The following is a 16,603-nucleotide window of genomic DNA, read 5'->3' on the forward strand; positions in this document are numbered from 1 at the left end:
AGCTGTACAGAGGTATGATTGGTTCTTTGTCATACCTCACTGCATCCAGGCCAGATATTTTTTTCAGCGTATGCTTGTGTGCAAGATTCCAATCAGATCCTAGAGAATCTCATATGACTGCTGTCAAGAGAATCTTCAGGTATTTGAAAGGAACAACTAATCTTGGACTCCTTTATAGGAAATCCTTAGATTATAAGCTAATTGGATTCTGTGATGCTGATTATGCTGGTGATAGGATTAAAAGAAAGTCAACCGGTGGCAATTGTCAATTTCTGGGTGATAATCTTATATCCTGGGCTAGCAAAAGACAAACAACTATTGCTATGTCTACAGCAGAAGCAGAATACATTTCAGCTGCAAGTTGTTGTACACAACTACTTTGGATGAAACATCAGTTGGAAGACTATCAGATAATTGCTAACAGTATTCCCATTTATTATGATAATACTGCTGCTATTTGTTTGTCTAACTATCCAATTTTGCATTCAAGAGCTAAGCACATTGAAATCAAACACCATTTTATCAGAGACTATGTTCAAAAAGGAATTTTAGATATACAATTCATTGATACTGAAAATCAATGGGCTGATATATTTACTAAGCCCTTAAATGTTGAAAGGTTTGATTTTATAAAGAAAAATTTGAACATGCTCTTTGTGTCTGATTAAATGTTTGCTTGCTCCTGAATAGGATTTTAGGTTCTGAAGTTAGTTCAGAAGCAGTAGTCCATCAGAAGCTCTTTATTGAGGTTCTGAGGAAAACTCGCTTCTGATGATGACGTTAGCATCTGAAGTCCAGAAGCTTGATTTTATGCTTCTGAATAGTAGAGTTAGTGGAAACGTTGGGAGTTACTTTTTATGGTAACTTCTGGCCCACTAACTTGGTAGTTACTCTTAACGTGTCTGACGTGGCCTGTCTGTATTTGTGTATAACTAAAAAGGGCAATGATGATTTAATAGCTTTGAAAAGTACTTTCACGCGCCCCCAATTTGTCATTAATGTTATATTTGTTTGTCTCTTTTGAATTGCAATCGTTTTTACTCTTAACACTTTGTCAAATCACACACTACTCACTTCACAAACAAACACTTTGCTTTCAAACCTCTTGCGAAGTAAGCGCAATTCTCTCAACCCTAGAACCCTAAAATCATCATCTTCTTCAATCATCAAATGACATCATCAAGTTCAAGAGTTTCAGAATCTACAGCACGAAAGGTTCCTGAATATGACTACAGAGGAAGAAGTATGAAACTGGAAGAGTGGGAACTACATGTTCAAATAGAAAATCCGGTAGATTTTGAATCACTCGCTTTCCATGAGTGTTGGATCAGAAGCCACTATGAAGTGCAAGAACTTATGCATTACTTCAAGATGTTGAATGGACTGACATACGAAGCACTAGTTAGACACTTCTGGGTGAGAGCTAAGGTATATGACAAAGCTGCGTCTATAGCTGAAGAAAGTCAAAAGGTTTTGAACCATAGACGAAATGGGACTTGAGGCATTTACCGGTGTTGAAATCAGGTCAAGTATCTGTGGTATTCCAGTGAGAATTGCAGAATGGTAGATAGAAGCTGTACTCCGTAGAGAAGCTTCTGGAAAATACTCTGGAATTGATCTCTCAAACACTGCTGAAGAACGCATCTGGAAAGAGAAAGTAAACTTGGCTTTGTATAACTCCACGCAGTCAGGAAAGTATGCTGATCTAAGCATGGATAAGAAGCTGCTTCTGAAGATTCAGAATGAGGACTTGCTTCCATGTGGTGGAAGTGAGAAACCCAATTTGGCACAGAAAGTCTTTCTCCATCACTTCATTAAGAAGGAAAAAGTGAACGTGCGAAAATACATGTTCAAGTACTTGATAGAGTGTCTGAAACAGAGTCAGCTGCAGAATAGAACCTGGGTACCTTATGGAAGACTCTTGTCAGAAATATTCTATCAAGGAGGAGTTTTGGACAAACTAAGCAGAGCTGAAGCCTTCACAGATGAGCTGCTTGATACTAAGACTGGGAAGTTCATAAATTCTCAGACCCTCAAGAATATGAAGTTGATCACTGTTGTCACCAAGCTTCAAACTGATTTGAGTGAATCCCATGTCAAGTCTGATCTATGAAGGACTTTCCACCCATCTGCAAGAAGGATCCTCTTGAAGTGCAGATGTACTACATCAAGGAGCACTTTGAGGCAACCAATGAAAGAATCAGGTTGGAAGATGTACCCGAGGAGATGTATGGTGGTGCACTACCACGAGCCAGAGGTAGAAAATCAAAGAGGAAGATGACTGCATAAGAGTATCTGGAGGTTGAAAAGTCTGTTAAGAAGGCAAAAGTTGCTTCTGACAAGGTCAAGATTGGTGGTTCCTCAGTACCATCAATTGAAGAGGCTATTGAAGAAATGGATTCAAGGTTGATCCTGGATGTTGGCATTGTTCTTGATCAACCTGCAATACCAAAGAAGAAGAGGAAGCCAGCAGTAAGGAGGACCAAGGACTTTCCTCATGTTACCAAGAAAGCTGAAGCTGCGTCTGATTTGGCTTTGAAGGATTTACAAGGGAAGAAGGCAGAAGCTGAAAAAGTCTTGGAAATTACATCTGAGCTAAAAGAGTCTGTAGTTTCAGAAGCTAAGCACTTGATGCTGATGGCAAGTGAGACTGCTCAGAAGGATTCTGATCCTGAACCAGAAGAGGTAGTCAATATATCATCAGATTCCGCATCCTCATCATCATCAGATTCTGATGATGATATACCCATAGGACTCCTTTTTCGTAAACCAATAAAAAGCCATCCAACATCAACCAAGACAAAAAAAAAAAGCCCTCTCAGTCAAGCTCTTATGAACCAGTTGGTCATATAATCAATCAGAAGCTAGGAGAAATGGTTGAGCAGAGAGACGGAGTCATTGATAGTATCCTCCGCCATAACCCTCAACCTCTTAACATTCAACCTCTCAACATGATCATACCAGAAAATGTTGAACCTAACTCAGAGAAAGCCTCTGAGACAACCTCAGAAGCAGTTGCTTCTGATAAAGTTGTTTCAGAAACCCCCCAACAACAAACACCAGAACCATACAAACCCTCCTCACCTCCACAACCACAATCACCCATAGCTGACACTGACCCCCAACCTAACATTCAAACTCAACAATCTTCACCACAACAACCACCAACCAATACTGAACCACAACCTGAACCATAACCAGAAGAATCCTCTCCCCAACACATTCCCATGGACTTTGACAATCATCAAGTCAATCTCCAAGCCTCAACCTCAACCTCACAAGTTGATCCTGACCAACCATCATCCTCAACCCAAGCTGAACATCTCATCATTCCAGAATCCATTCAAAACCTTTCCCCTAGTGCTTTTGACCAATCCACAGACCTAGAAATTATTGAACAACCACCCTTGAACATTCTGGAATCTAAGTACATTGAAATTGAGCTACTCAAGATCCTCTCTGAAGTGCATCATCTAGTTGAGAATAGATGGACAATTGATCTGTCATCATCCTATGAAGAGCAATGGGAATCTTTGCAGAAGAAAGCTACTGATTTGATAGCATCTATGAGAAGAAAATGCATCAGAATCAAGGCTACTACTGTAAGGAAGTTCTTGGAAGATATGGAGTCAGCAAAGAGAAGTTCAAGGCTGCTTCTGTCAAACAAGCCATTTTACTCAGAAGCTGACTATATGACAAGAGAAGCTAGAATGGTCAAGCTTCTGAGGCAGCAGATGGCACAACAACAGCAAGAAGCTAAGGCAAGGGAATTGGCTCTTCTCCAGAAGCAACAACTTCTTGAAGAACAGTTGAAGAAGCAAGCAGAAGAAATGGAGAAGATGATGAAACAACTGCAAACCAAACCTTAGTTGCACACCTTAGTGTTTATTTTTGTTTGTTGTTTGTTTTAATCCTTTTCTATTTCTTGCTTCTGAATACCTCATGTCTTTATGTTTCCTACTGCTTCTGAATACTTAATGGTTCTGACTAACAATGCCTGAATATTTTTGTTTACATTCATTGCTCTATTTTACTGATTTATTTTTGTTTTGATTATTATTGATAAGACTATAGGTTCTGATCATATTTATACTCTCTTCTTGTTTGAATTTTTTTTTTCTCAAATTCTTTTGTCCTTTATGTTTATTTGTTATTTTTTTTGATAATGACAAAAGGGGGAGTATATGTGATAGTATTTAAAGGCTCTGAGCCCCATTAATGATATTTGAAAATTATTTTGAAAAACTTCTATCATTTTTACCTTAAAGGTATAAGATATGAACGAAAGAAGGAGTATCAAATTTCAAATAAAATTAATTGAACCATTCTTCTCTTCTATAAGCTAATTCTTTCAATTTTTAAAGCTCTGATATTTTTATTACGCGCCAAAATGAATTTAATTAACCTGGATAGAACTTAGGGGGAGCTTACAAAAATCACCTTAAAGACTATCAGACTCAGGGGGAGTTTGAGCTTACAAACCTCAGATTCTGAGCTTACAAACCTCAAAGTCAACTTGTTAATTAGATTAACAACAATTGATCAATTTTAAATACTATTGTTTGTCATCATCAAAAAAGGGGGAGATTGTTGGAACAAAATGTGTTTAACAATGAACCTTAAAGAGTTTTGATGATAACAAGGTATTAAAAATTGTAAATTGGACTAGCTAATATTTGTTCAAGTGTACAGGACCATAGTTAAAAATTTTACATCATATAAAGGTTCTGAAGAACAAACAGAAAGCAATGGACTAAAAGGAAGCTTGAAAGCATCTGAAAAGAAGTGCATCTGAAGTCATAAGTGCTACTGAAGAATGATGACGTCATCAGAAGCTGAAGATCATCAGAAGCTGAAGATCATCAGAAGCTGGAAGTCATCAGAAGCTGAAAGTCATCAGAAGCTGAAGGTCATCAGAAGTTGAAGGTCAACAGAAGCGGATAGCCTTCAGAAGCGAATGGTCATCAGAAGCAGATAGTTCAGAAGCGACTTCATTAGAAGCTGATTATCACCAGAAGCTAAAGATCAACTGAATTTGAGAAATTCAAGGATTCAAGAGCTGTGTCATGAATCTAAACTCATCAAAAGACAACAAAAGATCAGTGGAATTTTGCAACGGTCATTTCAAAGGTGTTTGAAGACATGTGCTTGCAATTTTGGACGAAAGCGTTGACATTGTACTTTGTACGAACTGTACAACCACCTTCTCCACTACTCTGTTTTGTGTCCACACTACAAGACAAGAAAACAGCTCCAGAATACGGCTTCGCCTGCATAGATGTTCCTTTGGATAAGGAATGGATTTCAAATTGGTTCTTCATAGGACAACAACAAAATCAGGCAAAAGATCATTGGTGAAAGATCAAGCTTCAACAACGACTCTTTGATGTGCTGGCAATTTCATAACGTCTCTTTCACACCTCTATATAAAGGAGTGAAGACTTAGAGATTTGGCAATGCTGAACGAAAGACTCACAACATTATTGCAAGTGCCAAACCTCTGCTGAAATTGTTCTGCATTCACTTTGAATTTCTGTGTCTCAAAGTTTCATCTTAGAAATTCTTAAGTTATTGAGTCTGTATCTGATTTGTATTGTGAGCACCTCTGATTGTATATCAAGTGTTCAACCTTAAACAATTTTCTGTGTAATTTTGTTTAGTTAGAAGTCTCTTGCAGTTGTGCTTGAGCAGGGAAGTCTCTTGATTGTGTTCTTGAGCATAGGAAGACTCTTGCAAAGTGTGCTTGAGCAAAGGAAGTCTCTTGCAGGTGTGCTTGAGCAATTGTAATCAGATATTACTCTTAGTGAAATCTCCTTGGAAGTGCAAGGGGGACTGGACTACTTCCGGATTGTGGAAGGAACCAGTATAATTGCTTTGTGTCATTCTTCTTCTCTCTCTCTGTTTTATTCCGCTGCGTGTAGATTCTGATTATCACTTCAGAAGCTATTTCACTTAGCTTCTGATCAGTGTGTTCAGTTTTAGGAGAATTGAAGAATTTTTCAAAAACACAATTCAACCCCCCTTCTTGTGTTTTTCTCACCTTCAATATTATATTATTAATTTAAATTATGTATATATTAAATTATTTAAAACCAGTTTTAAACTTGAACTGAATTGTTTTTAAAAATAAATCAGTTTTTTTTAAAGTGGTTTTAAAAACTGAATTGTATCTGTTAATGTGATTCAGTTCCAATGCAATTTAGAACCATGAACACCCCTAGTACAATCCATCGATTTTGATTGTGAATTTACATTTTCTTATATCGATTCTACAAAAGTAGTTGAGTAAAATCCTTCGATTTTGATTGCGATTTTACGAGTCCCGATTTTGCTATTGGCTTTCGATCTGAAGTAAAGTCCCGATTTTGACAACTTGCTTGCGGTAATGAAGTACCTGGAGATGAGTTCCATGTTTTCTTTGGATACAATGCAGCAGTAGCAATGTTAATGTGTCTTTTAGTGTTAGTCTCTCTATTCAACAAAATTAGAAGGTTTTAGTTAAGAGACTTGCCAATCATGTCACTCACGGTCTACGTCAAGTGTCAGGTTTTATGCTAGTCCTCAAGTCTTTGATCATAACATTTCTACATATTTGGTCTTGATGAATTGTGTGGTACGAGCACATATTTGGTACGAGCACATCATCAATTGTGTGGAACCCCTTCTTGCAAAAGCAATTAAGGTGCAGGGAAATGCGCACGAGGATGTGAAGAAGAAAGACAACAAAGCGCTGTTTCTTATTCATTAGTGCATTGATGCGAAAGTGTTTGAGAAGATTGCAGAAGCTGCAATTCTGTGGAAGCTTGAGATATTTTGTTGAAGAGCTTGGAGGTGATGCAAAGGTCAAGAAAGTGAAGCAGCTTCATGCCTTGAAGAGATAGCGTGGATTGATGTATAGCAAAAATTGTGAGAAATTTGCAGATTATTTCTCTAGATTGGTAAAACTTACCAATCAAATAATGCAGAATTGTGGAGAAGAAATGGCAGAAGTAGCAATAACAGAGAAAATATTGTACACCTTGATAGTTTTATCTTGTCATTTTAAGCTTAGAACCCTAATTTCTTGTAGTTTTCTTAGTGATAATTTTTAGTTTCCTATCATAGGGTTTGAGTTTTAGTTTTCTTGATAGTTTTAGTTTCTTGCAAAGTTGTTTGGAATGCTACTGGAACAATCTTATCATAATTTATTGCTACTAGAATAGGTAATGATTTATTTTTATAAGGTTCAAACAACAATGTTCATCTACTAAATTTGTTTGGCATTATTAATTACTAGATTTCATTTGTAAGAAGTTATTAGGTTTAGCATGTATTGACTATTGTTGCATGTATTGAATAAATTGTTTGGCTATGTTGATTATTAACTATGGTTAGGTTATATGACATGGCTGATCACTAGTTTGATATAAGAGTAGTAGTGCTGAGTTGTTGCGTTTAGCTAATGCTTATGGAGAGAAAATGTGATTTTATGTGAATCTTTCACCTTCACAATCATTATAACTTTCCACAATCACCATCTGCGTCCAGCTCCTACGGTTTCACTTGGATGACATGAGTGTTTAGCGATATTGGTGACATTGTTCCTGTTTCTCTCTTAATCATTTATTTTCAGCATTCATCAATCATTTCTTTCATCTAAAATACATTAATATCATTAATCTCATAAAAAACTATATCACCCAACTGAAATCCGAGCTTCTACCTTCGTGAGGTAGGTATATTAATTTTTTACTAATCTTCATAAGTTCCTTTTCAAGTATGTATTATGTTTCTTTTAATTCTGATCAGATCTGAGCATTGCCCAAATGTAAAGACATGCATATTGTATGTTTTTATAATGGAAAATGCTACTTCTCAAGAAAAATAGCTTCAAGAATTTTTCAAGAAATAGTTGGCAAATTTTAATTGGATGATTTATTTGTCCACTTCCTATTTTTCAGCCACACCTCATTGAATTGTGGCAAATAGTGCATTGTGATTGGCTATTCTTTATTCTTGAAGAATTCTTGATGTTATTTTTCTAGAGATATAACATTGCTCTTTTATAATTATTATCTACTGTCCCTGTTGGTCTAATCAAATTAAGTAATTCAGGAACATGTATATGTCTTATCATTTGTGAATAGTTGGACTGTTGTGGTTACTCTGATTCCATTTTCGTGGTGTGATAATGATGTCACTGGATACAAGGATTTTCTTTTGATTTTGTTTTGATCTATGAGAAATTCTAATATGGCCACATGATCAAAGAAACAGTGTTTGGTCACACACACATAAAGAAATATTTTTTTTAATAATAAGGAGGAAATTGATAAAAAAAACGATTGAATATTTTGAGAATAATCTTTTTATCTGTTTGTGTCCAAACATTATTGATTTGGTCTTGTGACCATGGAAGAATATCTATTGATCTATTATTAGTGTTGCTTTATTCTTGCATTATTGGTCTTGCATGATTGGTATCGTCTGGTAGTAGACTGTGTGGCTTTCCTTTGCTTTTTTAGGAGTGATATTATCTATGTTTAATTGTGTTAATATTCAATTGTTGTTTTTCATTTTTTGTAGATGAAGATTAAAAGATAAATATGGAGACTTGAAGTTGGAAACTTTAGCTATTAAGTGGACGCTTTTTTTCATTTTTTACATTGTTATACATAAGGTTTTATATGCCTATTATATAATATGATCAGAAAACTATCTTTTTTGTTATTAGTATAATGCTCTAAAGTTATGATTAACATGGCATAACTATTGTTAAAGTTACATGTTTGTAAAACTTCATGTTAATTTTCAATATTTACATGGTATGGAACTTTTTGTTTACTTATGCTCCGTAAATATATTTACTTAATTGCGTAGTTTGTAATTTTATTTTCTAAGTTAAGATTTAAATAATTAAGCATTAAGAGTGTAATGTGTCTAAATCAATGTTTTTAAAACCGGAGATCGAACCAATAAGATCTCTGGTTCATGGTTCAACCAATTTAACCGGTTGAACCGGAAAATTAATAAATAATAAAATAATTAATTAATATTAAAAAAACATAGTGTTAAAGAATAAAAATTACATTTAGACATTTTTTAGTGGACTAATGTGCCACCTGTGGGCGGAACTTGGTTAGTTTTAGACGGTTTTTAGGCCCACTTGTAAGTTATAACCCTAGGAATTCTGCTCTTTACCCAATAGGATTTGCTCATTCCCAGGTGAAATGATGAATATAACCATACGCATGTTAACTCACGTAGCGTGAGTTAACTTACGCCAGTTATAACCTTAGCGGTCACGCAGCGTGAGTTAACTCACGCTATGTAACTTAAGTCTTATAACAGCTAAACAACAACTCAGAACCCTCATTTCCCAACTTCTCCACACACGAAAATTCCACCCCCAGATTCGAAATTCATCGTTCTTGCGCCATTCAAAGCCAAATTCATCCACAGTATCAAGTACATGATGATTATCCTACTTCTTTGCATTATTTGGGTTGAAATTTTCGAATTTTTGAAGAAATTTAACATTTTTAGGTTTTTATAAATTTTTCTTGCATGTTAGTTTTGATGATTGTTAGTGACGGATTAACTTAGGAATTGTTGTTTAGAGTACAATGTGGTAGTTTAGGGTTTAGAAATTGTTAGATTACCTAGTTGTTTGAAAATTGCAGACTATGTGTTTGGTAAAATGTCTCAATGATTTTTGTTTTTTTGGATTGTGAATGATCAAATTAGTTAGAATATGGTTTGTTAATGTTGATTATAATATGTTTGACTGCAATGTGGTAGTTTACAGATTGAAATGACATTGTTGATATGTTAGTGTTGTTGTCGAAATGTTAGTGTTGTTGTTGAAATGTTAGTGTCGATATGTTTGACTGCAATGTTGTCGAATTTTGTTTTTGATTGTTGAAATGTTATGCAGATATATCTCAGAAGCCCCCCTGAGGAGAGGACTGATAGACTTAGGTTAGGGAGGCATGTCCCTAATGGTAGTGCACGGAGGGAGAAGCAAGCACTACAGCCTCCGGCTGGTCGAGGTCGAGGGAGAGTGGGGGGCACTAGACTTGCTATAGTTGATGATGTTGTGGCCTCATCGTCACAGACGGGTCAGTCCCAGACGATTGACCCGACATAGTATCAGCAACAGCTTTATCAGGAGCAGGCGTATCAGCCTGAATTTCAGCAGGGGTATCAGTATCAGGAGGGGTATGAGTATCACCAGGGGTAATAATTCAGGTGCCTTTGTCACTTACACAGCCTTGAAGCGGCGTTATGAGCACCTGCTGAATAGGTGTAACCATTTGTTGGCGGAGGATTTATCAGAGGATGAGGAGGAGCTAAGACGTATTAGGACCGCCTGTGTCAAGGCGTTTTTGTTGCTCTTGCTTGGCTACACCCTTTTTGCCGGCAATAACAGCAAAACCATTACTCTGCAGTGGATGCTTGCGATTCGGAATTTGGATGCTTAGGCACGTGGTCATGGGGCGCGATGGGACTTGCTTTCTTGTATGAGCAGCTGCATCTTACCTCTAGCTCGAATGTTGGCGACGTTGGAGGTTACATGACCTTGCTTGTGGTAATATATATATATATATATATATATATATATATATATATATTTAAGTTAATCGTAAATGTATAGTTTTTTGTATGCTACTTGTGTGCTGATATAAATTTGTTTGTTTGTGTTTGCAGGGATGGGTTATAGCTCACATCAGACATGTCGTTCCGAGGAAGAAATATGAAGATTACGAACGGGCTAACCCATTTGTGGGTAGATGGAAACCTAAAAGGGGGTTTGCTCATGCTAAACACTTCAGAGGCTTGTTGGACTCGATGGAGCATTGTCATGTCACCTGGACGTCGTACGAGCTGCGACGAAACGTGACGCCTTTTCAGAACGTGTGTTGGTACTCCTGATCGATCATGGCCGGCAAACAAATGATGGTGTGTCACTTTTTAGAGCGGGTTCTGAGGCAGTACGGCTATGTTTAGACCATTCCCCGATAGGGGTGGAAATGGGCTAGGCCGGGCCGGGCTTTGTAAGGCCTAAGCCTGGCCTACTTCAAAAATTATAGGCCTGAGTCTGGCCTATTACCCGTCATAGGCTCATTTTTGAGGCCTAGCCTGGCCCTTTTAAAGGCCTGATGAAGCATGAAAGCCTATTTAAAAGCCTATGTTATGCTAACGTCTGACAACACATGTAAGCCTACTCCCAAATAGGCCAAAACTTTTTAAGGCCTAAAGCACACAAATATGTTGGCTACTAAATAATGAATTCTTACGAAGGTCTAATCACACCAATATATCAGCTACTAAATAACCAATCAAATGAAGGTCCGTGATTATGAAAAAAAAATTCAAAAATATCAATAATGGAAGATATATTATATATGAAAAGCTTAATAAGCCAGCCTGATGAGCTTAATAGGCTTTTTTGGAAGCCTTAGCCTGACCTGTTTAATTAAATAGGCCTTATAAAAAGCTTGAGCCTGGCCTTGTTAATAAACGAGCTGGGCCGAGCTAGGCTTTAAATAGGCTAGGTCGTAGGCCCCTGTCGGACGGCCTGGCCTGTTCCCACCCCTATTCCCCGACCTCCTACGACGATTCAGTCGCTTGCCCCGACAGATTTGTTGCCTTCTTGGAGTTTGCTCTGCATGTCGTTGGCTAGCAGCAGAGGGGTGCCCAGTTTCGGACGACGAGGTGGAAGCATTCAGATAGGTACATTAGGTGGTTCTACCATGTATCCCATCATATTATCAACCCTGCTCCAGAGCTTGACATTGTCGTTCCGAGAACTGTCTACCAGGATATTCTTGTTGACCAGACATCCTCCCGATCCATTGCAAGTCATCAGCAGCATGAGAGCCAGAGTGGAGCATGCGATGGAGAATTCTAACCCTAGAACTAAGCTTTTTCATTCTCTCTCTTGTTAGAATCACCGCAACCTTGCATATCTCTTTTGTCTTCTACATATGCTACTCCAATCACACTGGATTGTTCTTGCCATCTTCCTTTCTTATACAATCCCAATTTTCCCCTTTCATTTTCCTATATTCATCAATTGAAAGTGTATTATTAATTTAAGATCTAATCCTATCATGAAAATACCTTTTTTCTTACCACTCTCTCATGAAATACAATCTAATCCTCTATTTTTCATTTAAGATTCTTATATCTTCATCTATTATCATCCTCTTATTTAAATATTGAAATAGTTAGAAATCCGTACGAGATCAGAGAGTGAAGTTGTTGGAAAAAAATAGTTGAAGAAAATAATAATAATTTAATCTAAACCAAGCGGTTTTTCGAAACTGTCACTAGTTTAGTGGTTCTTCCGGTTTTCACCAATTTGATATGGTTTTCTCTGTTTTAGTCCTGGTTCCCTAGACTAATGGTTTTTTAGGCCATCCGGACCGATACCACTAAGAGCTATACCTATAATCCAAATCCGTAGGTAAAATAAAACGTTTTCTCCGACATAAAATATTTGTCATCTATAAACTATCATGACGGTAGAAAATCCATAGGTATATCACCACTGTCGATTACGAAAAAATGGTTGTAGGTATAGGTATTTGGGGCCATACTTATGGTAAAAAGACATTTACCTACAGATTTTTGTTGTCACTAAATGTCAAGTTTCTTGTAGTGTCTTTAAAAAGTTTTGATTATAACTTCTGAGACGAGAATCAGTTGATAAAAACAAATTTTGAACTTCCTGCATTAGCCTTTCTGAAGTACTTCTGATATGCAATCTTAAGCGCTTCGTATGTTCTTTTTATTGAACAATTTTGTTTCAAAGATTGACATGGATCAACTTCTTATCTCACATTCCTTGGTCAATCTTGTTCTTCCAATTTTGTAGTGTCCACGAAATGCTTTTGATCTCATTCTAAAGTTCTTCTAATCAATCTAAAGTTTTTCCTAGCACTTGATGATGTGAAGATTCATGTTTCTTGGATATCCTTGCATCTGTAATATCCTTTTATAAAGAACACTCTCACCATAAGTTCCAAGAGCACATTCCTCTCAATACCACAAACACATCCTACAAGAATGTGCAAACGATGAGTTCCATGACGAGGGAGATGACAAAAGTAAATATTGCAGATTCCATAGGTATTTAGGCCACGAGACAGATGATTTCTTGTAGCTAAAGGATTCCATTGAGGTTCTGATCCAGAAGGGAAAGTTACGAAAGTACACAAGCTACAAGGATAAACAACCAAAACAGATGAAGAAATCCCCCCTTTAAAAAAGAGGTCTGCTAGTGCGTAGTCTCCAAGGAAAGAAAGGAGGAAGACCTAAGAATAGGAAGAGGCATCACCCGTCGATCAATGCCTCAACGAGGAAAGCACTAGGAAATATTATATGAATAGCAAGATTCCTCACCCGTCGATCATCTGAAAGCAATAGGAACGAGAGGAAACACATAGCCTCCTCTTTATCCTTTCATCATTAGTTACCTATTTTTCTCCTTTTCTCAGAGACACTTGTTCTTCAATTTCTTTAGTTTTTTCAATTATTCTTAAACTTCTGGTAGTCATCTTGTTTGTTCATCCTCTCTCCGCATACAAAACATCAAATCTGTGTGTTGTTGTACGTTTTCTCTCGAACAAAACTGAAAACACGGTCCAACCATATGAACCGCATAAACCGTCGGTTTTCCCAGTTTTTCCTGGTTTTTTAGCGGTTCAACGGTTTGTCCCCTGGTTTTATAGACATGGTTTTGATATTTCTTTAAATCGGTTGAACCGGCCGATCTGGTCCGATTTTTTTTACCTTGGTTTATATATATTGGTATGGCCTAGCCCCTTGCTAGTCTACCTTTTTTTATTACAAAAATATCTCTTGTTCATATGTCATTAATAATGAATAATTTTATAAAATCAGTTATAATTTCACTTTCCAATACAGATTAACTACTTTTCTTAACAAAGTGAATATGTCAAGACGACTTATAGTGAAATAGAGGAAGTACAAATTTTATTAATATTGCTATTATATAAAATAAATAAAAATTACATTATCACAAAAACCTTTGAGTCGTCATCACTTTTCTCATATATCTTCGCTCATGAATATTCATTGGTTGACGCAGTAGAGTATAGATTCAAGAATATTAATTTTTTTTTTTTTTGAGAGAAGATTCAAGAATATTTATCGCACGAGAATTTTCTTTTCACCAAATATGAGCGACCTTTAAATAGATATAGGAGAGTACATGTAACCGATTACTTCATCTGTTGCCTAATTTCCAAGAAACATAATCAAACATGAAATAGCCAAAACTATGAATATAACATTCGACGTTAAACAAATATTATTGCACATACAAATATAAACCAAAAAAGCACAAAAAACAATTTATTGAAGACACAAACACTCTTCAACCGACACATTTATTCCATAAAAACGAAAGATGAAAACAAACCAATATGCATATGCAATATGCCATTACGAAAATAACACAAACTTTAAAGATGAAAGCAAAACCCCATGCATTAAGCCATTCCATTACTACTTATTTCTTATGACTTATGGAGCAACCTTTGCTTGCTTGACAAGATGAGCATCAATGTCTCGAGTGCATTTGCTAAGGTATTCCATCCAACTATTTGGAGGTTCAACATCTTCATTGATCTTCTCATATTCAACAGTCCATTTAACTGCAGTAGTGCCATCAGCCTTATCAATCACTTCAATGATGAGCTTAAAGACCTTATAGTGCTCATCAATTTCTTCACCGAAGATCTTGTGGACGATTTTTTTGTTCTTTTCATCAATTTCTTCGAAACTCTCATGACATGTGTATACCTTGCCCTCTGTTGTGAAATCGAAGGTAATTAATTCCAATAAAAATTAAAACGGTTATAATAATTATATAAACATTTTTTTGAAAGAATAATTATGAAAGTATAATTATAGAAACATATGGAACCCAATTTTTTCTTAAAAAAAAAAAAAAATTTAATAATATATTGTTTTCATTTCTTAAATAAAATATGTTGTTCCCCAAAAAAAAAAAAAAATTGTAAACAAAATCGAACTGAATGAATAATAATAATTTAAAACTATTTGGTTGGCTTTAAGGATCTCTAATTTACGCCCCTATTCCAACCATCAAATCAACCAATTTTATATATCATGATGATTATTTATCATTGATTTTGACATATAATGTACTGTATGTATTATGTTTCTATAGTATAAGAAGAATCCTTTATAGTTGTACTTGTACAAAACAAACCGTTCAATTAAAATATTCATCTATTTTGATCAAACGACTCAGAGTTTAATTAATTGTGTATGTTGACAAATAACTCTTCAATTGATACATAATACAATTGATACTCTTTCAAAAAAAAAAAACTCTTCAATTGATACGTGAGTCATCTAATTTTAATTTAATGGTCAGTAAGGACATCTATTTGAAACCTAAATCCATCGCTTTTGCTATATCTTGTTCCATTATTAATTGTTGATTGGTTTTGTTAACAAATCTTGAGAAATGTTTGTTTTATACAAAATTCAAGATCAATATCAATATGGTATATTTATCCAATTTGAACCTTTATATCTTTTACTTAGATCTGTCATAATATAACCTTTAGATCTGTCATATTTTTAGGACTAAATCTTCTTTTAAAAATTATATCCCAAATTTTGCAATATGTTATTGTCATCTATTTTTTACGTTATATTAAACTTTTTATAATATGTTATTGCCAAAATAAAATTTAAAGATGTCTATGAGAAATATATTTTTTTCGAAGAATATGAGAAATAAATTTTCTTTAGCCAAGTTAAAAATCAGAAGACAAATAAATTATAAATTTATTGATAGACCAAAATAGCACATAAATCCAGTGTTAGTGTTATTAGAAATATAATTTACCTCGGACATGAGTCCAGTGTTTAACTGAATCAGAGTGATGCCATTCATCACCTTGATGCAGCTTGGTTTCATGAACACTTTCACAAATGTTTTGCAGTTCGTGAATATTTGATGCGAATAGTTTGAAGAACTTGTCAGAGGATGCTTTGATCCCAATTTCAGTGCTAAGTTTACCAGCAAGCACCATTTTTGAAGAGAGAAACTAAAATATGAAAGAAAGAAAGAAAGAAAGGGTTGATATGAGGAAAGTGTATGCAACTCCATGCCTTAAATAGAAACTTGATTACATTATTGACCTACCTTTTGAGATATATTTAATGTAGTTATTGAAGATATAGGATCCATTTGTTTTAGATTTTAAAAAAAATGATTTTCAAAAATGATAATTTTTTTTAAATTTACTTAAAAGTAGTTGAAGTTATTTCAAACTTATTTTGTTATAAGTTAAAAAAGAGATTTTAATATTCACTAATTTTTTTAAAATAACATATTTTAACATTTACTAACTTAAATATTCATCATTAGAGATAATAAGGGGATATGGATTTTAACATATTTTGAGTTGCCAATAATTTTTGTCGGGAGGAATAGCACTGCTCTTTCATTATTTCATTAACAAAATAAAAATGATAGGGATATGGATTCTTTCAATTGAAGTGAGAGGGTCTCTTAAGAATAAAGAGATAAAGAAGATATTTTACTAATTTA

General features: G+C 35.3%; 2 protein-coding genes and 1 long non-coding RNA gene across 3 annotated transcripts in view; 2 read left to right on the forward strand and 1 right to left on the reverse strand.

Moving 5' to 3' along the window:
* The first annotated feature begins 10,483 nt into the window (after nucleotides 1–10,483).
* LOC146898663 (uncharacterized) lies at nucleotides 10,484–11,893 on the forward strand. The gene is made up of 3 exons (XM_085736594.1): nucleotides 10,484–10,570; nucleotides 10,690–10,896; nucleotides 11,666–11,893. The coding sequence occupies exons 1-3, from the start codon at nucleotides 10,484–10,486 to the stop codon at nucleotides 11,891–11,893; spliced, it is 522 nt and encodes a 173-aa protein (XP_085592720.1).
* A 2,445-nt stretch (nucleotides 11,894–14,338) lies between these two features.
* On the reverse strand, nucleotides 14,339–16,136 carry LOC146898664 (MLP-like protein 43). Its single transcript, XM_085738849.1, has 2 exons — nucleotides 15,896–16,136; nucleotides 14,339–14,822 (listed from the first exon to the last, which is right to left on the reverse strand). The coding sequence occupies exons 1-2, from the start codon at nucleotides 16,080–16,082 to the stop codon at nucleotides 14,536–14,538; spliced, it is 474 nt and encodes a 157-aa protein (XP_085594975.1). The 5' UTR covers nucleotides 16,083–16,136; the 3' UTR covers nucleotides 14,339–14,535.
* LOC146898665 (uncharacterized) overlaps nucleotides 15,947–16,603 on the forward strand; it is an 84,525-nt gene continuing 83,868 nt past the window's right edge. Inside the window, exon 1 of the long non-coding RNA XR_015023986.1 lies at nucleotides 15,947–16,128. This is a non-coding gene — a long non-coding RNA (uncharacterized LOC146898665). The remainder of the gene's footprint in view (nucleotides 16,129–16,603) is intronic.

This window comes from Medicago sativa, chromosome 8 (assembly GCF_051527215.1).
Source record: "Medicago sativa cultivar Bolivia chromosome 8, Bolivia_mono, whole genome shotgun sequence".
Lineage (NCBI taxonomy): Eukaryota > Viridiplantae > Streptophyta > Magnoliopsida > Fabales > Fabaceae > Medicago > Medicago sativa.